The sequence below is a fragment of the Hylobates moloch genome, unplaced genomic scaffold (assembly GCF_009828535.3).
Source record: "Hylobates moloch isolate HMO894 unplaced genomic scaffold, HMol_V3 SCAFFOLD_13, whole genome shotgun sequence".
NCBI lineage: Eukaryota > Metazoa > Chordata > Mammalia > Primates > Hylobatidae > Hylobates > Hylobates moloch.
Genome location: NW_026652288.1, coordinates 103,167,813 through 103,189,948, shown reverse-complemented (window position 1 = coordinate 103,189,948; position 22,136 = coordinate 103,167,813). Strand labels below are relative to the sequence as shown.

General features: G+C 41.5%; 2 protein-coding genes across 8 annotated transcripts in view; both read left to right on the top strand.

The window, feature by feature from the left end:
* ATP13A3 (ATPase 13A3) overlaps window positions 1-14,827 on the top strand; it is an 84,879-nt gene extending 70,052 nt beyond the window's left edge. For 3 of the 7 annotated variants that reach the window (XM_032171922.2, XM_058426382.1, XM_058426385.1), the window contains 3 exons: window positions 3,719-3,799; window positions 5,270-5,359; window positions 11,397-13,465. In XM_032171922.2, the coding sequence (XP_032027813.1) occupies window positions 3,719-3,799; window positions 5,270-5,359; window positions 11,397-11,594 (369 nt within the window). In that variant the 3' untranslated portion in view covers window positions 11,595-13,465. Of the gene's footprint in view, window positions 1-3,718; window positions 3,800-5,269; window positions 5,360-11,396 lie in introns of all 7 variants that reach the window. The other 4 variants (XM_032171923.1, XM_032171921.1, XM_058426384.1 and 1 more) reach the window with 3 other exon arrangements.
* Window positions 14,828-17,442: 2,615 nt separating this feature from the next.
* Window positions 17,443-21,898, top strand: GP5 (glycoprotein V platelet). Its single transcript, XM_032171924.2, has 2 exons — window positions 17,443-17,471; window positions 18,436-21,898. Exon 2 carries the CDS (start codon window positions 18,438-18,440, stop codon window positions 20,118-20,120), a length of 1,683 nt encoding a protein of 560 aa, XP_032027815.1. The 5' UTR covers window positions 17,443-17,471; window positions 18,436-18,437; the 3' UTR covers window positions 20,121-21,898.
* Window positions 21,899-22,136: the final 238 nt, after the last annotated feature.

The window sequence follows — 22,136 nt, the reverse complement described above, 5'->3', positions numbered from 1 at the left end:
TTTGTGCCAGTACTATATTGTCCATGTTACCATGACTTTATAAGAAATCTTGATACATAGTTGGGTAGGACTCCTACGACCCCATCTCACATTGTTGTTCATCATGACCTTTTCGGCTGTGCTTGGGCTTTCCTTCTTCCTCCTTTTTTTTTTTTTTTTGTGTTTGTGTGTGTGACAGAATCTGGCTCTGGTACCCAGGCTGGAGTGCAGCCCACTGCAACCTTCGTCTCTCAGATTCAAGCGATTCTCTTGCCTCAGCCTCCCAAGTAGCTGGCACCTGCCACGACGCCTGGCTCTGATTTTTTGTATTTTTAGTAGAGACGGGGTTTCACCATGTTGGCCAGGCTTGTCTCGAACTCTTGACCTCAGGTGATCTCCCCGCCTTGGTGAGCCACTGTGCCCAGCCAAATGTTTCTTCTTAACTTTTAAGTTTAGTTTGTCAAATACCAGGAAAAGCTCTCTGGGAGCTATTAGAATTACACAGAGTTGATCAATAAATTTTGAGGGTGAATTGATTAGTTTTCCTTCCCACAAACAGTATCTTTTTCTGTTTCTGTCTTTTTGCCCTAATGTCTTTCAGTAAGTCAGATAGTTTTCTCCCTAATGGTTTTTGCACATTTTTTGTTAGATTCTTGGAGTAATACAGTTTTTGATCCCTTGATAAATTATAATTAAAATGACATTTTCTAATTTTTTATGTTGTTGAACTCAATACAGTTGTTTTAGATATTCATCTTGTTCCCAGAAGCCTTATCAGACTTTATTCAGACACATTTTAGATTGTCTAGGATTTTCTGTTTAGAAAGGCATCATATATAAGTAATTACAAGCTGTAATTACTTACTTGACTCCTCAGCAGTTTGTTTCTGACATTTCACAGTCCTTATGTGCTTTCTCTGTATTTTTCATGTCTTAATGTATTGGTTATAGTGATAGTGATATCCTTGTCTTACTCTTGTCTCTAAAGGAAGTGTTCCTAATAGTTCACCATTAGATATACTGTTCGCTGTATGTTTCTAGTATATAGTCTTTAGCAGGTTAAGGAAGCTTCCTTGGTTGTACAGTGTTGTTAACATAAATGGTTTTAAATTTTTATCTAGTGCTTTTTTTTTTGAGATGGAGTCTCGCTCTGTCACCCAGGCTGGAGTGCAGTGGCATGATCTTGGCTCACTGCAACCTCCACCTCCCGGGTTCAAGCAATTCTCTTGCCTCAGCCTCCCAAGTAGCTGGGATTACAGGTGTGTGCCACCATGCCTGGCTAATTTTTTGTATTCTTAGTAGAGATGGGGTTTCACCATCTGGCCAGACTGGTATTGAACTCCTGACCTCGCAATCACCCACCGTGGCCTCCCAAAGTGCTGAGAGTGTAGGTGTGAGCCACCGTGCCCAGCCAATCTAATGCGTTTTCTGCAGCTATTGAAATGGTCACACAGTTTTTCTCCCTGAACAATGTGATGAATTATAGCTGATCAGTATTCAAATATTGAACTAACTTTGCATTTCTAGAATAAATTCAGTTTGGTCATGATGCACACTCTTTGAAATTTGGATTTAGGTTGCTATGATTTTGTTTTGGATTTTTGCCTCTGCATGAATGAGATAAGATTTAATTTTCTTTTCTTGTGTGTTACAGACAGGTTTGATCTTAAAGTTATATAACTTAAACTTACAAAGTTTGTGAAATGAGTATTCCATTGTATGGACTTTTTCGTAATTTGTTTAGTCCTGTTTTGCTGGATATTTAGGTTGGTTCCAGTGTTTTGCTATTAGAAACAATGTGCTATTGTAAGGAGAATGGCGTGAACCCGGGAGGCAGAGCTTGCAGTGAGCCAAGATCACGCCACTGCACTCCAGCCTGGGCGACAGAGCGAGACTCCGTCTCAAAAAAAAAGAAACAATGTCATATTGTAAATCCTTGCACACTTCAGTTGCAGACAAATATATATTTATAGGCTAAATATGCAAAAGTGGAATTGCTTGGTCTGAGGGTATCTATAAATTTAATTTTCATAAATTCTGCATTACTGAACTTTGAAGATATTCCAGGTTGTAGTCTTAGCAGCAGTATATGTCTGTTTCCCTGCTATTTCATTGAGGGGTTTAGATAAGCACTTACAGTAAAAGGAGAAAACAAAATGCATTATATTTCTCTCCTGCTGCACATGTCTTCTGTTTCACGACCAACTTTTTCTTGAAATAGTACCACATTCAGCTCACCTCCCACACATTCGTCAACTAGTCTGGCATCTTCCCCTGCCAATCTACTGAAATTGCCCTTAGCAAGGCCGTTAGCCTCTTACTGGTTAAGTCCAATGGACTTTTCTCCTTAATTTATTTTTTTCCAGTCTTCCTTGACTCCCCAGTGGTATTTGATGAGTTAGCCTTGTCATCATTCTTAAGATACTCTCTTCTGAAATTTTGTGATGCTTTGCTGTCTTCTGGCCTTTTCTTACCTCTATGACTTCAGTCTCATCTTCCACTTTGGCTCCACTCCCTCTGCCCATTCCTTAAATGTTAGAGTTCCTTACGTTTCTGTTCTTATCCCTCTGGTCACTCAGTACATTCTGGTGATGTTCCTTAGAGTCATGGCTTCACCTGTAATTACCATCTGTATGTTAAAGGCTCCCAACCTTTATACCCTGAGCTTAACTCACTACTAAGCTTTAGACCTGCAAATACACTGATATATTGACTATTACTTGGGTGTTCCACCCAACAGATCCCTCAATTTCAACATTTTAAGAACTAAGTTCATCATGTTCTCCTTCAACCCTATTTCTTCTCTGTGTCTTGGTACTACTATTTATTCAAGTCAGAAGAGTGCATGCGTGTGTACATGCGTGTGTGTCTATCCGTGCCTTTTCTTCCTCTTTCCGTAGCCAGCCATTTGTTAGATTCTTTCAGTTTTCTTATTCTAAACCTCTTTCTGTCTTTACTACTATCCCATTTTTTTAGGCCTTAGAAATTAATCAGATTTTAAAGTGAACACTTAGATTGTTTTTTCTGAACTTCATCTGTATAGTTCTTTTATGAATTTGTCTTTATAATTGAGTTTTGACCAGTACTTCATTATTAGATTGGTACCTCTTTTTTTTTTAAGGCGGGGTCTTCTGTCACCCACGCTGGAGTACAGTGGCAGGATCTCGGCTCACTGCAGCCTCTGCTTCCCAGGCTCAAGTGATTCTCGTGCCTCAGCGTTTTGAGTAGCTGGGATTATAAGCACACAACCACCTCGCCTGGCTAATTTTTGTATTTTTAGTAGAGACGAGGTTTTGCCATGTTGCCCAGGCTAGGCTCAAACTCCTAGCCTCAAGTAATCTGCCCGCCTCTGCCTCCCAAGATGTTGGGATCACAGGCCTGAGCCACTGTGCCCGGCTGGTACCTCATTATTTAAAGATGGGTTTTTATTTTAAAAATAGAAACTGTTAGACATTCACGATCTAGTAGAGCATGGGCTTTTGAATCTGAGTGAACAAGATTTGACTCTAACCTCAGTCACTTAATATTTTCTTTAACCTTGAGTTACTTAAACTTTGAGTTTTATCATCTGAAAGTGAATATAATATATACCCTGGGGCATTGTTGAGGATTAAGTAGATAATGTATATGAAGGTGTTTGGTACATCATAGGAATTCAATAAATTTAGAAATTATGATACAGTGCTATGATATTGACTACATACAACAATTTTAACTTTAAAATGTTTTTGCATTACAGATAGTGTGTGTACCATATCAGTGGCGTGTAACTATGCTCATCATTGTTCTTATCAATGCCTTTGTGTCTCTCACAGTGGAGGTAAGCACTTCCATAGTCAAATGGCTACCATGTTGCTATGGAATTCTTGGGTGATTTAATGGTAAATGGGAGAAGAGGACAGGTAATATAATGGAAAGCCACAGAGTCTCAGTTTCATCTTAGGCAAATTCATTTAGCCTTCTCTTGTGAACTTTTCCATGAATTGATAGTGGTCATATTAAGGGAGGTGACTTAATTGCACTCACACAGATAGGAGAAAATAAGCAATATGATAATAAAAATTAATGACGAGTAGAAAGGAGAGAAGTTTGGGGCCTCGGTGGCCCATGAAACTGATGAACCAGTGATTGTGAAATCAGAGTTGGCATGTGCCACCTGTGTTTTGTGATGTACAGTAAAATCTCCCATTTAAGGGAGGAGGGAAGGGAGAGGGCCATTCTCCAGGAAACATAGTGAATATTAATAGCAAGAGAGTTTAATGAAAGTATAAAATAATAATCGTTATGAACTTACCTAATTTCAGCATTGATTACTGGAGCATCCTCCTTGGTATTTGCTTTTGAGTGATCTCTACAGGTCTTAAGTACCCTTTGATTCATTGTATATTGTGTAGTTACCCTCCTGTTAGGATTGCCTTTAGGTTAGCGTCTCTAAAAGGAGGTAACAAGTTCTCATTGGTGGCTTGTTAATAAGCTTTTGTCTGCTCTCAGAACTACTATCATAATTGACTCTTACAGTAACTATAAAAATGGAAGAGAGAGATACAGTTGTGATTTTTAAGTGAAGAGTTTCATAGCACAGGCTTTTGGATTAAAATAAAGGTAATTTTTTTGAGAAATATATATCCATATATTTTAGTGATAATAGCTCTGGTCTTAGAAATTATGCTTAATTTCAATTACTCCCTAAAAGATGACTTGGTATTTAAATTTGGGATATGATGGGCAGCATGGATATTATGGTACTGACCTTTTGAAGTTGCCCAGTGAAATGTGATTTTTTTTCTATTTTATGGGTGCTAGGAAGCACGTGTAAGATACTATATTCTTAAAATGTTTCTTTTTCTACAGCGTAAGTTCATCTTTTCACAGAAATGTTACTTATTCTTACTACCTAAAGAATGGTTTATGTTGGATGCTGATGAAATTATATATCTATAGATACGGATATAGAATTAATACTAGATATTCAATGAAAATAACCATTGTGAAGAAAGACTTCAAATTACATAAGCATTATTTTAATATGGGAAAGACCTATTTATACAAAAGCCATATTTCATGGAAAATTTAGAAGTTTCATTTTATCAAGAATTTTATGATGATTTATATTTGTTACAAAGGTCCTATAATTCTTGATCCTTTGGCAGTATTAACTGAAATTCCATATATGAAATCAAAATATGTTTTTCATCAATTATGCAGCATGTGTGATTTTTTAAAAAGGTGCACATTAATAAAAAAATGACTTAGTCATTATTAATTCTTAACTCACTGGAATATCTCTCAGAACTTCTTCCTTGACATGGTCCTTTGGAAAGTTGTGTTCAATCGAGACAAACAAGGAGAGTATCGGTTCAGCACCACACAGCCACCGCAGGTTGGAACTCAGCACTTCCTGTTGATTCTTCCTGTCTCTCTAGGCTCTCTGCTTGTGTACCCTGTATTCTCTAGCGTGTTCTTGTTCTGTTATGTGTTATTCTCTAGCGTGTTCTTGTTCTATTACGTGTTCCTTCAGCCTTTTTCTCTGTGCTTGGCATTTCATTTCTTATAAGAAGTCCTAGAAAATTCATGGCCAACATTTGTTAGAGGCTTTTCAAGATCAGAAATTTCGTAAGTCTCCCTTCCATTCCAATCCTGATCTATTCGTGTAAAAGTCTTGTCCTCAAAGGTGAGAGTTAATTTTTCCATTTCAATCTACTATAAATTTTATGTTTTTGTTTTTCATGAGTCCCCCTAGAAGCTAAATGAGATTTATATAAAGAAAGTTTGCAGTGAAAATTGTTTCTTCTTGGATCAGAGTCCAAAGGCCAAAATTTTGAAGAATTATTTCTGATTTCTTGTCAGTTACTGTCCCTTAATTTGGAGTGGCTTTTTGGCTTTCTCCTGCGTTACATACCTTACCATTCAGAAGATGATGTGCCTTTTTTCATACAAACCATGGTTTAGGACATTTGACTTTTTGGGTCTGTTAAATAGCCTATCATTTGAAAGGTATCACAAGTTCTGTGGTAAAGAGAGAAGAGACACAAGAATAAAACCCATTTCCTAGTGTTAGGATGTTAAAGTATAGCTCTTGATACAGATACAGATTGGACTTATTTTTTAAACCCATGCCATGAATCAGAGCTCTTTGAGGCAGCTTTTTAGGCATAGAGAATTTGATAAAATCTCACCCCTTCATTGCCTTACCCATTTTTCTTTAGAGATGGGTGATGTGCTTTACAGATAGGAGCTCTGAGTCTTTCACTCAGCCTTGAGCCACATGAAGCTGGTGGAGTTGAAGAGGACTCCCTGGCATTTTTGGGTTGGGTTACCCACTTAGTTTTAGCCAACTTTTACCTACGTGGTAACTTCCTGAGCTTTATTTTGGTAATCCAGCAGGCCTGATGTCCTGGTGTAATGCCACAGGCTTGCTTTCTAAGAGGGCCTGCAGAGTACCATTTCCGTTTTCTAATGCTTTATGGTGAATAATGATGGAATGCAGTCAGCCTCAATTTTTTTTTTTTCCCTGAAAGCAGTGTAATACCAGTTGTCCCTAGTAGTGGGTATGACTAGGGTTGTACAAGGGGCTCAAGTCCTTTAGCAAAATCTCATCTGTGTAGGCACACACACACACACACACACACACACTCTTACATACACCCCAACACCCCAACCCTCCCACCCCCGTATATATAGTTACCTCACTGCATTACTTCAAAAGGTTATCTTTGGCTTATATCATCAACTCTCATGTGAAATATTTGTATTGTATTCCTAGGCCTAGGAAAACATTTAGATTTTTCATATGCTCCCAAGAGATCTCTGACTATTGATCTGAACAAGAAATTGCATGTTTTGAAGGGGAGTAACCCTGGTTTAGTTGAAAGTAGGTATTATAAGTCCCCTTAAAAATATTTGGATTGGAAGACTCTCCTTGCTTTTCAACCAAAATTAAATGACAGAAAATTCTCTTATTTGTCTCTGTTTTCTAAATATTATGAAGAAATATCTGCCCTTCTCTTTTTGTGAGACCAGGGTCTCACTCTGTCACCCAGGCTGGAGTGCAGTGGCGTGATCATGGCTCACTGTAGCCTTGAGCTCCTAGGCTCAGATGATCCTCCCACCTCAGCCTCCCGGGTAGCTGGCATTACAGGTGCATGCCACCATGCCCGGCAATTTTTGTTTGTTTGTTTTGTAGAGATAGGGTTTCACCATGTTGCTGGGTAGATGGAACTACAGGTGCATGCCATCCCAGGCCCAGCAATTTTTTTTTTTTTTTTTTTTTTTGCAGAGAGGAGGTTTTGCCATGTTGCCCAGGCTGGTCTCAAACTCCTGGGCTCAAGCCATCTGCCTGCCTTGGCCTCCCAAAGTGCTGGGATTACAGACGTGAGCCACCACACTCGGCCTGCCCTTCTAATTTTAAGAGTTTGCGTTTCTACCTCTGAAGTGTTCATGGGAGAGTGAAGGTAGAGAGTAGTCCACAGCAGGTGGGCCCCAGCACACCCTGTGTGTCAACTGATTCTGAGAATCATCAAATAGACAAGAATTTAAGTCTTCCTTTTCTATGGTCATGATTAAGGTGTATTTTTTAAAAACTTACTGGCTTTAGGAAAGAGAGTTCTTATAACCTCCCAGCACGAAGTGACATACTTTCATTCTCTGCTACTGTGTGTAGTGTTGCTTCACTGTTCATGTTTGTGGCTCTTCAAGAGCCAGTCATTAGTTAATCATATTACCATAAGGCCGTGGTTCTCAAGCAGAAGTGATTTCCCCAGGGGACATTTGGCAGTGTCTGGAGACATTTTTGGTTGTCACAGTTGGCAGCCCCAGGTGTTAATACTTACTCTCTGACCAAAAAAAAAAAAAATTCTTTATGTCAGTGATTTTCAAGCAAGATTATTCATCAGAAATGCTTTGAACTGCACCCTTGGCCTACTGAATGGGAATCTTCAGCGGAGACCCCCATCATCTGTGGTTTTCTATAAAGCTTTACCCCTGTTGGAGGAGATCTGTGTCATATCTTCTCTTTAGAAGCATTTGTGCCTACCTTGTGTCTGGTAAACTGAGGGCACTTAGTAGTGGAACTAAAATCATACTACCTGTAATTTGATCATGCCTGAGGATTTGTGCCCAATTTATGTTTTCTTATTTGGTGAAAAATCCAAAAAAGTAGTTTTTATGGTGTAGTGGTAGTCTTTATGCCACTTAGAATATTATTTGAGCTTATATAGACGGAGTGTTAATTCCGATTTTCTGTATTTGTTTTATATTCAGAATTGGTATGGAAGAAGACTTACGAAAACCACAGCGCCATTATCACATTTTTTCCTTCAAGCATGGCATTCTATTTTATATACTGCCCATGAAAACATTTCCTAAAGACATTGCTAAGCGTAAACTTGACATTTTTGAAAGTTCTTTTTAGTTTCTCTGCTAAACTATGCATGGTAGGCTCTTTCCTTCTCTGAGGGGATAAATTTGGTCACTGAAGCATTCCTTTCAGAAACAAACTGAAAGATCCAGTTGCTGTGGCTACTGTGTTCTGCTTTAGGGACTTGTGCCGTAGATGTTTTGGAGAGACCCACGTGCTCATTCTATGCCCCCGATGCCCTGTTTCATGGCCTTTGTGTTACACGGTACTTGCCTTTCTCCCTTCACCATCATCATCTCCCCGCTGGCTGACTTCTCATTCCAGCATGCCTGTAGCACCTTTTATTTTCTCTTCCAGTGAATTATATTGTGTTTGAGAATGTGTGTGGTATGTTTGTGTACCTATTCTTGCATATAGTGTACTTTTGTGTATGATACTTGGGGGAGGTAAGGGTACAGGAACAAAATGTTTTCAATTATGGTACAGTAGGGGGATCCTTAGTGTTCCTCATGACTTTTTAAAAATTGTGACAGGTGTACATTGTTTCTAATAGGGTTGTGAGGATATTTTTTCAGTGCGTAAAAAGAATCCTATTCAGTTGTTGTTCTATTTGCAATTAAATTCGTTTTAATTTTGTTGGTTGACTTACTTTCCACAAGTAGGGAACAATGAATTGAGATATGTATGTGTTTGGCTTTCCTTAACTCAGCTTGCTACGCATTGCCCTTCAACCTGGCAGACTCTTTGGACAGACAAGTCCTATTATGTTTCTGCTTTTTTCTAAAAAAGTCAACAGTCAACCTTAGTTTATTTCCTGTGCTAATCTAACAGTGCTACTTAAAAGTGACAGCTTTCGGCCGGGCGCGGTGGCTCATGCCTGTAATCCCACCAGCACTTTGGGAGGCCGAGGCAGGCAGATCATGAGGTCAGGAGATCAAGACCATCTTGGCCAACATGGTGAAACCCCGTCTCTACTAAAGTACAAGAAATTAGCTGAGCGTAGTGGCGCATGCCTGTAATCCCAGCTACATGGGAGGCTGAGGCAGGAGAATCACTTGAACCCGGGAGACAGTGGTTGCAGTGAGCTTAGATCGCGCCACTGCACTCTAGCCTGGCGATAGAGCAAGACTCCATCTCAAAAAAAAAGTGACAGCTTTCGAATTGATTTAGGAGCAATGATTTTTTTTCCCACAATTAGGTTGACATATGACACCTTGGGAAAAAAGTAAGATCCAAGTAGTAAACTGTCATCTCAGATGAAATACTCCGTTTGTTGTGTGCCTGTACTGGAAAGGCATTATCTGTTATATTGGATCACCTGAAGAATCCTATACATAGTGACTTCTGTACCTTAATGCTAAATATTTTCCTGTGGACTTTTTTTTTTTAAGGTGATACTAATGTAACTCTCTTTAGTTATGACAGTGAAAAGGTTACTAGGCAAGTAATCTTCAGACTTTCCCTGCCCCCACCCCAGAATGCCATGTAGCTTACTTTTGTCCACCGTTTTTGCCTTTAAATTCTTGGTAGCAGTGCACTGGTTGTGTTTTGTTGACAAACTTAAGCTAGCAGACCTTTAACATTGAGAGCGGTGAGTCACTGTTTACCATGCTCTCAGCGGGGTCAGGGAGGAGAGGGGAAGAGTAGTAGGTTCCTGATGGTTGTTAAAGTTGGATGAGAAGGAGCTATCAAGTGAACTATGAAAAAGCTTTAAGAGCTTTAATTTTAAAGTATTTTTGCTCTTCTCCATTGGCCAAGTTAGAAACATGTTTCAAAATACATCTATAGCTAACTTGCCTTTTTAAAATCATGAGGCATTTTGGGTAACATTAGACTATATATCTCAGTTATGTTCTACTCTACTTTGTGATATTACTTCATTTCGAGCTCGTTGTAGCCTGGGTTATATGTTGATTGGCAAAACAAAGTGATCTGGAATTTAAATTTCATTTTGGAGAAGCAACAGCCGAAATCATTATGAAGTGGCTGTTTTTAGAGGTAAATATAACTGCTACGAGTCCCGGTATAGTCATTTATATTTATTTCAAAGTTCAATTGAGACAAATTCTGAGGGCCCTTTTTAGCCCTCTTTTGAGTTTACATTTCTATGCATTAACCAGGGACTCTGCTTTCTTGTTCTCCAAGGATCATTTATCTATGGCCACATTCACTAAAAACATCAGGATTGATAGAAGGATTTCAGTGACAGCAGAGCTTTTTGCAATGAAATAATACTAAGCAATAGTACTTGTTTTATAGCCCTTTCCAGTCGTGGAGCGCCAACGGAAACCATCATTATGAAACAGTATTGTTTTTTATATTAGTAAGGATGAGGTTTTAAAAGACGTAATTGACATTAAACATGATTGAAGCCCTAATTTTGACCAAACGATATTTACTTCATGTTTTGAGAGATGATATTAACAGTAACAAGGATACTTGTACACGGCTTTCTTCCAAAAATGATCATGCGGCTAAGTTGCCAGGAGCAATAGTACCGAAAGATAGTTTGGGACAGAATGTGAAGATTTTCAAATTAAATATTAAAAATGTTTTCTCTTTCTGAATGGCTTAAAGTTCTTCTTAATACATTAGATATTCTGTGGTAAAGAATCCATATCTGCAAGTTATTTAAAATGTGTTAGTACACAAGAGTATAGGTATATAAAACTAAATGAAGTAAACATTGGTTATCCCCCCCAAAAAATCTAAAGAATAATCAGTTCCTAAATAATTGAAAGCTGCCTTTACAAAATAAAACAAAAGAACACATGTTTCGTTGTGTTGCCCAGGCTGGTCTCGAACTCCTGGGCTCAAGCAATCCTCCCACCTCAACCTTCCAAAATGCTGGGATTTCGGACATGAGCCACCACGCCCGGCCAAAGCTGCCTTTTTTTAACATGCATTTTTTTTTCCCCCATTTGTTGTGCTCAGAAGTCATTTCCTCTTATTTTTCTCTGCTAATGTGTGCTTTAACAAACCTGTTGAAAACAACAAGCCTTTAATCAACTGGGGTGTTTTGTTGTTGTTGTTGTTGTTGTTGTTTTTCTTATTTTCTTAGGAGTCAGTGGATCGGTGGGGAAAATGCTGCTTACCCTGGGCCCTGGGCTGTGGAAAGAAGATACCAAAGGCAAAGTACATGTATCTGGCGCAGGAGCTCTTGGTTGATCCAGAATGGCCACCAAAACCTCAGACAACCACAGAAGCTAAAGCTTTAGTTAAGGAGAATGGATCATGTCAAATCATCACCATAACATAGCAGTGAATCAGTCTCAGTGGTATTGCTGATAGCAGTATTCAGGAATATGTGATTTTAAGAGTTTCTGATCCTGTGTGTCAGAACGGCACTATTTCAGTTTATGTCCCTTCTGATATAGTAACTTATTTGAGAGCTCTGCTCTTCCTTAAAATCAAAACAGAAAAAGATACCGTCCTAACAGTTAAATTAACAATCAATCCATAAAGTCCTGTATCTTCATTCAGTAACCCAAATATTACATACATTTCCAGAATTGTCTTGATTGTTACTCTCAGTGATATTCTTTATATTGGGTACAGGAGAAGTTTGGTGTTTGGTAGGTTTTTCAACATTAGTTTTTGAGACCAGTTTACGTCTTCACATTTATGCTCACAACCCCCTTGTTAGAAAAGTCTGTGTTTATATACAGGCTCTAAATTTGTGATTGATAAAAAGAAAATGAGTGTTAATTAGCCTCCAGTGAAAATATACTGAAAGCCTGTGTTCATTTGATTCCAATATTTCTTCCAAAGAATTCTATATAAACATATGCCAATTCCCTGTGATGGTCTGGAGTTAGGAATGAGTGTTTATGGTGTTGCTTATAGAACAACTCAGGTAATCTCCATTTCTGATTTTATATTTTCTGTACAAACTGCCTGGGTTTTATTTTTCTAATCAGCAAGGTGCTTCACTGCCTTCTTGAGATGCCTCTCAAAGCTCTTAAATGGCTCCTGTGCTATGTGTGGTGTCAGTAGTCTAATTTGCTTCTGTTAAATGTTGTAGAAGCTTTTTCACTAGGAAATAAGATTCATTTCTTTTGGCAGTAGATGTAGATTCCTCTTTTAACGTTTCTTCACATTTGTTTCTGTGAGGCTTTGTGTTACTTTAAATGTTTTTTTAAAAATTTCTTCTGTGTTTTCAATTACCTAAAGACATAGGATAATAGTTTTCTTAAGTTAGAATTTTACCTCATAAAATTTTTTGAGGTTTGATGTATGTCTCTGTCTTATCAATAATGAGGCTTAAAAAATATTGGATTTGAATGGCTGCCGTTTTTTCAAAGCAATATGAATTTGATGAGTTTGTTTTACGCCATTAGGTGGCGCCAGAGGTCAGAACATGTCTATTTTGAATTGGATTGTTACAGATGAGCATATTTGATGCGGAAATTTCTGGGAGAAAAGAAATTGAGGAAATAAAGTTAAAAAATTGACATTCATTGAGCCAAAAGAGATGTGGAGAAACATTTTTCACCTTTCTGTTTGGCCTGATTAACATTTAAATTCTTGCCAAAATTAAGGTATCTTTTAAAAAACGCCTTTTCTAGGTGGATCCAGCAGTCTGGCAATGCCCACAGTTACCGCAACACAGAAAACTGATCGTGCTATAAAACGGACGCTAAACTATTAAAACAGTGTGACATTGTTCTCTGTTCTTCCAGAGCCAGTAACATGCTTGCTTGTGCTTTCTACTTCTAGCTGATCATTCTTTTCCCAACATATATTTACAAATTTACCAAATTTTACCTAGAATTTTAGGACCAAATGGTTCTCACTCTTTATGCTGCAAAGACCTGGATGATGTTTGGTAACTATAGAAAAATAGAAATTACACTCAGGATCACTGTTACTGCTATTGCCACTGATGATTCCTGCAAAAATATAATCAAAGTTTTCCATCAAATGTATAGTATGCTGTTAATACACATTAGATGATAACAGTTGTTCCATGAATGATTCTATGAAGCTATGCATCTTAGACCTCTTGGGCTGTGAATAGCACTATTTTCTATAGTTACCTATTCTCTGGATCATTTTATAATTTCCATATTCATTTCAAATATGCTCCTGTTATTCTTCAGTGATTTCCACAATTGTGCATTTTATTCTTTGGTTAAGTATTGAAGCATATAATGAAAGTAATTGCTAAGTAGCAGCTTAAAAATTCAGTTATCAGATTGTATTTAACATCTTTAAGAGCATGATCATAAAGAGCTATTTTTGACACCCCCCCCCACTTTTTTAACATTTAGAGTTAATAAGGGTTTTATATCTCATCTGTCCATATTGTTTTCAAAGGAATGAGGTGTTTAGGTGGATGGAAAAGCATTTGTAGGAAGTTAGATTTGAATATAGACAAGGTGGGTTATTCACGTTGAGAATGTTATTTGAAGGATGCCTGTGAAGCCAGGTGTGGGTTCTACTCAGTGCCATGGGTAGACTGAGTCTTCTCTCGTAGGTCACCATTACATAGTAATTTTGATTCTGAGTTTCACATTAAATTATTTGAGTTTATACAGACCTAAATTTTAAAATCTGTACATATATTATTTTGATGTATTAAGATGAATATTGCTGATTTAAATTTTATTTATGCACATACTTAAAGGACAGAAATGTCTGGGAAAGTAATTGTTAAATAATGATATGTAACTTTTTAACTTTTTAAATAAATAACAAGATTTTTAATGTGTGTCTCCCTCAGGGTTGTTTAAAGTTTTTTTCTCCCTCGAGTATAAATAGTGGTAACTATAAGTTTTGTATCTTCTAGCACCAACTGCTGTAAAGCAATGCTGCAAATAATGCTTGAATAAAAGTGGCTAAGCCAACAACAAAATAAATACTTTTATAGTAGTTTTATAATCCTTAAATTCGAAAGCTTTCCAAATTCCACTTGCATCTAAACAAAACTGTTGCAGTTTTTACTCTATTTATTTTGTTCCCCATGTTTATGAAAGTCCTGCACAGTTTCAAAGGCATGGTAAATAATATATCAATGTTTATGTAGTCTGTTACAAAAACAGCTATAGATAACATCCAGTGAAAAGCAAAATTCAAGCTTTAGAAAATATTCATGCATGCAATTTTGACATATCTAAAAATAGGTTTTTGTATATTTATGGTGGGAGGTGGTTGGGAACTTTTAACAAAATGGGGTGTTAATTTTTGTACAGTCTGTGGGCATTTACACATTTTTAATGTATTAAAATTTGGTAATTATGTGTACATTAAATTAATAAAAGTTACTTCTAGTTATGATTTGTGAATTCCCTAAGACCTTGGATTTTTTTAAGTAACTTTATATCAGAAATGATACTGCATCTTTATATTTTTAAAATTGTATTGCTGCTCAAGAATGGTACCCTCTTGTCAAAAAGGCATACATTCATAATTGTACATTCAGCATTGTAAATAATCTTATGAAACCTTTTTTGGTTGAAGCTATTCAAAATAAAAATTTTAATGAATGAATACTTTTTTTTCTGTGTCTCCATTTGTTTGCTTTTTAGTGACATGAATACTGCCCTTTGTGGATTTATTTTCCTGCCTAATAATACTTCCCCATTTCCTTTTTTTTTTTTTTTTTAAAAAAACTGGATTTTGAAGGAAATAAGAACAACATTCCGCGTCCCATACCCTGTGTGTGTGAGCATCCTGGGGAAATCCCTCAGTCAGATGCAGTGTAGAGCCAAATGTTAAATGCGAGGAGGTCTGAGGGAAATGGTGAAATAGAAGAGTAGGGACTTATAACCTATTAATAGTTGGGAGAATCAAACCAAAAGCTAATACCATGGAGAGAGAAAATGGTTGTAGAAATCCTAGAGAAGACAGGACCTTTGTGTGTGGGTGGGAGTTGTTTCCATGGAGCCCAGCTCCAGGAGACATGGAGCCTCTGCTAGGGAATATGTGGCTGGCTGTGGTGTGATGAATTCGGGGGGTTAGCTCAAGTTCTTAACAGTCTCTATGGTTTGTGCGGCATGTATGATCCTGTCCCCACAGCCTGCGGGTGTGGGCACAGCTCTGCATGTCTCTCCTTCCCCTGTATCACTGCCAAGGGACAGGGAGTCCTAGGGGCTTGAGTGAGACTGTCCGTGGTCCAAGTTGGGGTGTGCTTGCTCCCTGCTGTGCCCTGCCCACCGAGTCTCCCTCAGAATAAAAAGGCTTATCTCACCCAGGCGGACCTGCTTTTGAATAGCCAAGCCCCTCAAGCCAGGTAACTGTTTTACAGCAGACTTCTGACCTGGTAATGGATACAGAATCTTGAGACTTGAAGCACTGGAGCTGTCAACTTCCTTGCTCCAAATACTTCTCATTACCTCATCAACTTGCTCAGTGGATGGACTAAGTGTTCCCCCACTCTCTGCAACTTCCATACCTACTTTTCCCTTCCTGGACAATCAGAGTGTCTTCCTAAGGAACAAAACGTAGAGGCCATTCTGACTGGAGGTTTTCCTGGGGAAATAGGCTAAAGAAGGGTCACAAGAATTTGAGGCATAGGCATCTTACACTGTTTCACAGCTCGCCTTCCCAGTCTGTCATGTTGGCTCCCTGGCATTTTCATGGGCAAGGGGGTGGGGAGGCTTTCACTTTATGTGCCTGTGCATGATGGACTTACCAGGTCATCAGTGTAGCAGTTCTGGGCTCTGGAGTTGCGTTCCTTGATCAGAACTGAAAGACCTCCCGCGATACCTGGCAGAGGCAGTGGCTCTTCCCTGTGGTCCAGGACTGCAGGACTTCGGAGGTAATTTGAGTCAACCCAGCCTTTACTGAGCTCTGACTGCATTAGGCTACATCAAAGGGTGATCGGATCCCATGATGTAGACATTCTTTATATATTCTGATATTAAGCCTTTGTCAGCTATAGGTGTTACAAATATCTTTAGTTTGTGGTTTATCTTTTCCCTTTTTTATGGTGTCTTGAAAGATAGAAGTCTTAATGCAGACAGCATTATCAGAGTGCTCAAAAGACACATAGACATGTTTTGCCTATAGACAAATGGGCAAAAGGAAACCCAACTTTCTCAAATGAAGTGCAAGTGGGCCTTTATGTGAAAAGCTGTTCAAGTTCATCATTAAACAGGGAAAGGAAAAGTTAAAACCATGCTGAGATACCTTTCATAGAAATGGCAAAAATTAGGAGGTACCAAGTGTGGACAGAGAGGAAGCACAGGAACGCTCATAAATGGTAGGTGTCATTGTAGACCAATACAACCAGTTTGGAGAGCAGTTTGACCTTCCCGAGTTAAACTGAACATGGGAGCAGCCGGGCATGGTGGCTCACGCCTGTAATCCCAGCAGTTTGGGAGGCTGAGGCGGGCGGATTGCCTGAGCTCAGGAGTTGCAAGACCAGCCTGGGCAACAATGTGAAACCCCGTCTCTACTAAAATACAAAAAATTAGCCGGGCATGATGGTGTGTGCCTGTAATCCCAGCTACTTGGGAGGCTGAGGCAGGAGAATTGCTTGAACCCGGGAACCGGAGGTTGCAGTGAGCCGAGATCGCACCACTGCACCCCAGCCTGGGCAACAGAGTCCCCCTCCCCCACCAAAAAAAAGAACAAGTGAGCAAGCACCCTGCAACCTAGCAATGCCATTATTGAACATGTTCAAAGATGTTCTTAGCCTTATTAGTCCCAAAAGGAAAAAAAAATGGAGCATTTGAGAATGTTCTTAGCTTTATTGCTAAGCAGAGAAAGAAAAACAACACATACAAAAAAAAAAAAAAAAAAAACCTAGGTGGAAAATTAGGGCCATGTGGCATGAAAAGGAAGACCCAGGGGAAGTGTGGCCATCTAGGGGTGTGGCTACTGCAATGATCCAGCTGTATCACTAAACTTCCCTGGCATCACAGAGTTATATTGTGCCATTTATGGAAAAACTCTCCCCGCTGCTCTTGGCTTTGACAGTAGGAATCAGGTTATATATGGTCTCTCAGTTTGAAGATATTTGTCATGAAAAACCAGAACATGGGCTCTGAGGTAGGGTCCTTTCCTGACCTATTCTGGTAAAGTCTTTATCCTCAGGATGCAAGCACACCACCCTCTTCCTTTGGAAAGTGTCGAATCACATGCAGAGCTCTAAGTCTTTCAGTTGCTTTGGAGTGCAGAACCATTTCAGGTAAGGCCAAATATTTTAAACATTAGTATAGGAAATTAGAGGGCTCTTTAGTCTGTGTGTGCATGAGAAGTACAATTGCACAAGAAGCATTTTATGTAAAATTTCGCTTAGGAAACATTGTTTTGGCAGATTAGTAGTATGGTGTGCATTTCACAGAAAATTCAGTGCCATGGGTATTACCTTTAGTTAAGCATCTTAGAAATAGCAGTTCTTTACGTTTATGGCTAAGTCAGAAATACTACCCTCAAATTCTATGTGACCCTAGTTATACTATTGAAACTTTCTGTGCCTTTGTGCCTTCATCCTTGAATCAGGGATAATATACTTACCTCCTAAGGTTATTGTAAGGATTAAATGCATATAGTATAAATAAAACGCTGAGAACAATGCATGGTGTAAAGTGATAGGTATTATTATATGCTTTTGTTGGCTGTTGATTGAAGGTGTTCGCTGTTTTGGGGGTGTCCTTTGTTTTAATAGAGTAACTTGGTACTGTAGAAATAGCATGATTGTGAGCGAAAGAATCAGATGGTGGTGGCTGCAGACTTTGCTGTTCCCTTCTTGACTGTTGGTTATAGCCAATGCAGGGTAAGTTATAAAGTCAAGAGCAGAGCCGTTTTCACAATGGACATTGCTGTGTGATGTCTGTGAGCTTGAATGTGAGAATGATTATTTTAATTCTCTATGTAAGGATTTTAAAGTATTGGCTATTCGGTAGCTTAAAAACCCTTTAATCTCAATGTTTTAAACTGAGAGTGGAAAATCAATAAAGCAAAAGAATGAGACCACGCAGTGTAGAATGAATGTCTTTTCACCACGTAGGGAAATCTGTAGTCCTAAGAAAAGAGGGAGTGAGAATTCTGGCGAAAGGATTGTGCCTCTGCACAAAGCGCAGGATCCCAGGGTTCAGCACGGGCGCGAACGCTCCTGTGTATTGACCACACTCCCACGGTTGGTTTTTCAGACATGCTGAGGAGGACTCTGTTGTGCGCGGTGCTCGGGCTTCTGCGCGCCCAGCCCTTCCCCTGTCCGCCAGCCTGCAAGTGTGTCTTTCGGGACGCCGCGCAGTGCTCGGGGGCCGACGTGGCGCGCATCTCCGCGCTGGGCCTGCCCACCAACCTCACGCACATCCTGCTCTTCGGAATGGGCCGCGGCGTCTTGCAGAACCACAGCTTCAGTGGCATGACCGTCCTGCAGCGCCTCATGATCTCCGACAGCCACATTTCCGCCGTTGCCCCCGGCACCTTCGATGACCTGATAAAACTGAAAACCCTCAGGCTGTCGCGCAACAAAATCACGCATCTTCCACGTGCGCTGCTGGATAAGATGGTGCTCCTGGAGCAGTTGTTTTTGGACTACAACGCGCTAAGGGGCATTGACCAAAACATGTTTCAGAAACTGGTTAACCTGCAGGAGCTCGCTCTGAACCAGAATCAGCTCGATTTCCTTCCTGCCAGGCTCTTTACGAATCTGGGGAACCTGAAGTTGTTGGATTTATCGGGAAACAACCTGACCCACCTGCCCAAGGGGTTGCTTGGAGCACAGGCTAAGCTTGAGAGACTTCTGCTCCACTCGAACCGGCTTGTGTCTCTGGATTCGGGGCTGTTGAACAGCCTGGGCGCCCTGACGGAGCTGCAGCTCCACCGAAATCACATCCGTTCCATCGCACCCGGGGCCTTCGACCGGCTCCCAAACCTGAGTTCTTTGACGCTTTCGAGAAACCACCTTGCGTTTCTCCCCTCTGCGCTCTTTCTTCATTCGCACAATTTGACTCTGTTGACTCTGTTCGAGAACCCGCTGGCAGAGCTCCCGGGGGTGCTCTTCGGGGAGATGGGGGGCCTGCAGGAGCTGTGGCTGAACCGCACCCAGCTGCGCACCCTGCCCGCCGCCGCCTTCCGCAACCTGAGCCGCCTGCGGTCCTTAGGGGTGACTCTGAGCCCGCGGCTGAGCGCGCTCCCGCAGGGCGCCTTCCAGGGCCTGGGCGAGCTCCAGGTGCTCGCCCTGCACTCCAACGGCCTGACCGCCCTCCCAGACGGCTTGCTGCACGGCCTCGGCAAGCTGCGCCAGGTGTCCCTGCGCCGCAACAGGCTGCGCGCCCTGCCCCGCGCGCTCTTCCGCAATCTCAGCAGCCTGGAGAGCGTCCAGCTCGACCACAACCAGCTGGAGACCCTGCCTGGCGACGTGTTTGGGGCTCTGCCCCGGCTGACGGAGGTCCTGTTGGGGCACAACCCTTGGCGCTGCGACTGTGGCCTGGGGCCCTTCCTGGGGTGGCTGCGGCAGCACCCAGGCCTCGTGGGCCGGGAAGAGCCCCCACGGTGCGCAGGCCCTGGGGTGCACGCCGGCCTGCAGCTCTGGGCCCTGCCGGGGGGTGACGCGGAGTGCCCGGGCCCCCGGGGCCCGCCTCCCCACCCCGCTGCGGACAGCTCCTCGGAAGCCCCTGTCCGTCCAGCCTTGGCTCCCAACAGCTCAGAACCCTGGGTGTGGGCCCAGTCGGTGACCACGGGCAAAGGTCAAGATCGTAGCCCGTTCTGGGGGTTTTATTTTCTGCTTTTAGCTGTTCAGGCCGCGATCACCGTGATCATCGTGTTTGCTATGATTAAAATTGGCCAACTCTTTCGAAAATTAATCAGAGAGAGAGCTCTTGGTTAAGTCAATGGGAAAATCTTCTAATTACTTAGAACCTGACCAGATGTGGTTCGGAGGGGAATCCAGACCCGGGGCTGTCTTGCTCTCCCTCCCCTCCCCACTCCTCCTCTCTTCTTCCTCTTCTCTCTGACTGCCACGCCTTCCCCTCCCTCCTCCTCCCCTTCTCCGCTCTGTTGCTCTTCATTCTCACAGACCCGCAACCCCTCCTCTCTCTGTCCCCCGCCCGCTCCTGGAAACTAAGGTTTACATTTGTGAACTGTGGTTGCCTGCCTTCCCCCAGCTCCCACCCGGGTGTACGCTGACACTGCCGGGGGCGCTGGATTGTGTTGGGCCCATCCTTGCCCCGCTGTGCCTGGCGTGGCGTCTGGTGGAGAGAGGGGCCTCTTCAGTGTCTACTGAGTAAGGGGACAACTCCAGGCCGGGGCCTGTCTCCTGCACAGAGTAAGCCGGTAAATGTTTGTGAAATCAATGCGTGGATAAAGGAACACATGCCATCCAAGTGATGATGGCTTTTCCTGGAGGGAAAGGATAGGCTGTCGCTCTAATTTTTGTTTTTTCTTTTTTTGACAGTCTAGCTCTGTCGCCCAGGCTGCAGTGCAGTGGGCCGTCTCGGTTCACTGCAGCCTCCGCCTCCCGGGTTCAAGTGATTCTCATGCCTCAGCTTTCTGAGTAGCTGGGATTAGAGGCCTGTGCCACTACACCCGGCTAATTTTTGTACTTTTTAAAGTAGAGACGGGGCTTCGCCATATTGGCCTGGCTGATCTCAAACTCCTGGTCTGGAACTCCTGGCCACAAGTGATCTGCCCGCCTTGGCCTCCCAAAGTGCTGGGATTACAGGCGTAAGCCACCACACCTGGCCCTCTTTATCAACTTTTATTTGAGAAGTAGAGCTCTCGCCATTTTTTCCCTTGCCCCATTTTTCTCACTTCATGTCTCTCTGACCTATGGGCTACTTGGGAGGGCACTGGACTCCATTCATGCATGAGCATTCTCAGGATAAGCGACTTCTGTGAGGCTGAGAGAGGAAGAAAACACAGCGCCTTCCCTCCAGGTGCCCAGTGTATGTCCAGCATGTTTCCTGAGCCTCCTGTGAGTTTCCACATGCTTTGCATCCATGCAACGTGTCATTTTGAAACTGGATTGATTTGCATTTCCTGGAACTCTGCCACCTCATTTTACAAGCATTTATGGAGCAGCTAACATGTGACTGCTATTCATGAATATAATGATAAGCTTGATTCTAGTTCAGCTGCTGTCACAGTCTCATTTGTTCTTCCAACTGAAAGCTGTAAAACCTTTGTTGCTTTAATTGAATGTCTGTGCGTGTGAGAGGCAGTGGTTAAAACAGGGGCTGGCGAGTTGACAACTGTGGATTCAAATCCCAGCTCTACCACTTACTAACTGCATGGGACTTTGGGTAAGACACCTGCTTACATTCTCTAAGCCTTGGTTTCCTGAACCTTAAAAAAGGATAACACAGTACCTGCTTCGTAGAGTTTTTGTGAGAATTAAAGGCAATAAAGCATATAATGACTTAGCCCAGCGGCCTCCAGACAATACATGTTAATGAATGTTAGCTGTTATTACTAAAGGATAAGCAATTATTATTGGCATCATGATTTCTAAGGAAGAGCTTTGAGTTGGTTTTTTTCTCTGTGTATAAAGGTAAGTCGAAACTTTCTCATACTGGAGGTCACATTCCAATCAGTCTGTCTTCCCCTGCGGATGGCCTCAGCCCTGTGTGGCCGGGCTCTGTGCTCACAGTCCAGAGCAACGGATCCTCCAACACCAGCAGGTGGATGTGGAGCAGGAAAGCTGGATCCTGGCGTTTGTTTCTGGGTTCTGCAGATGTGGGAGTTGGTTTCCAGGTTCTCCATTGGTCTGTTTGTCTAATCCCATACCAGACTCATGGTCTTCATTATTGGAGCTTTAATAATTCTTGGTATAGGGTCATCTCTCCACCTTGTTTTTCTTCTATTCTTGGTTCTTTACAATTCTATGAATATTTCAGGGTCGGTA

What these genes read in the sequence shown, in the direction of transcription:
- GP5 (XM_032171924.2), top strand. Translation starts at nt 18,438, where the DNA reads ATGCTGAGGAGGACTCTGTTGTGCGCGGTGCTCGGGCTTCTGCGCGCC.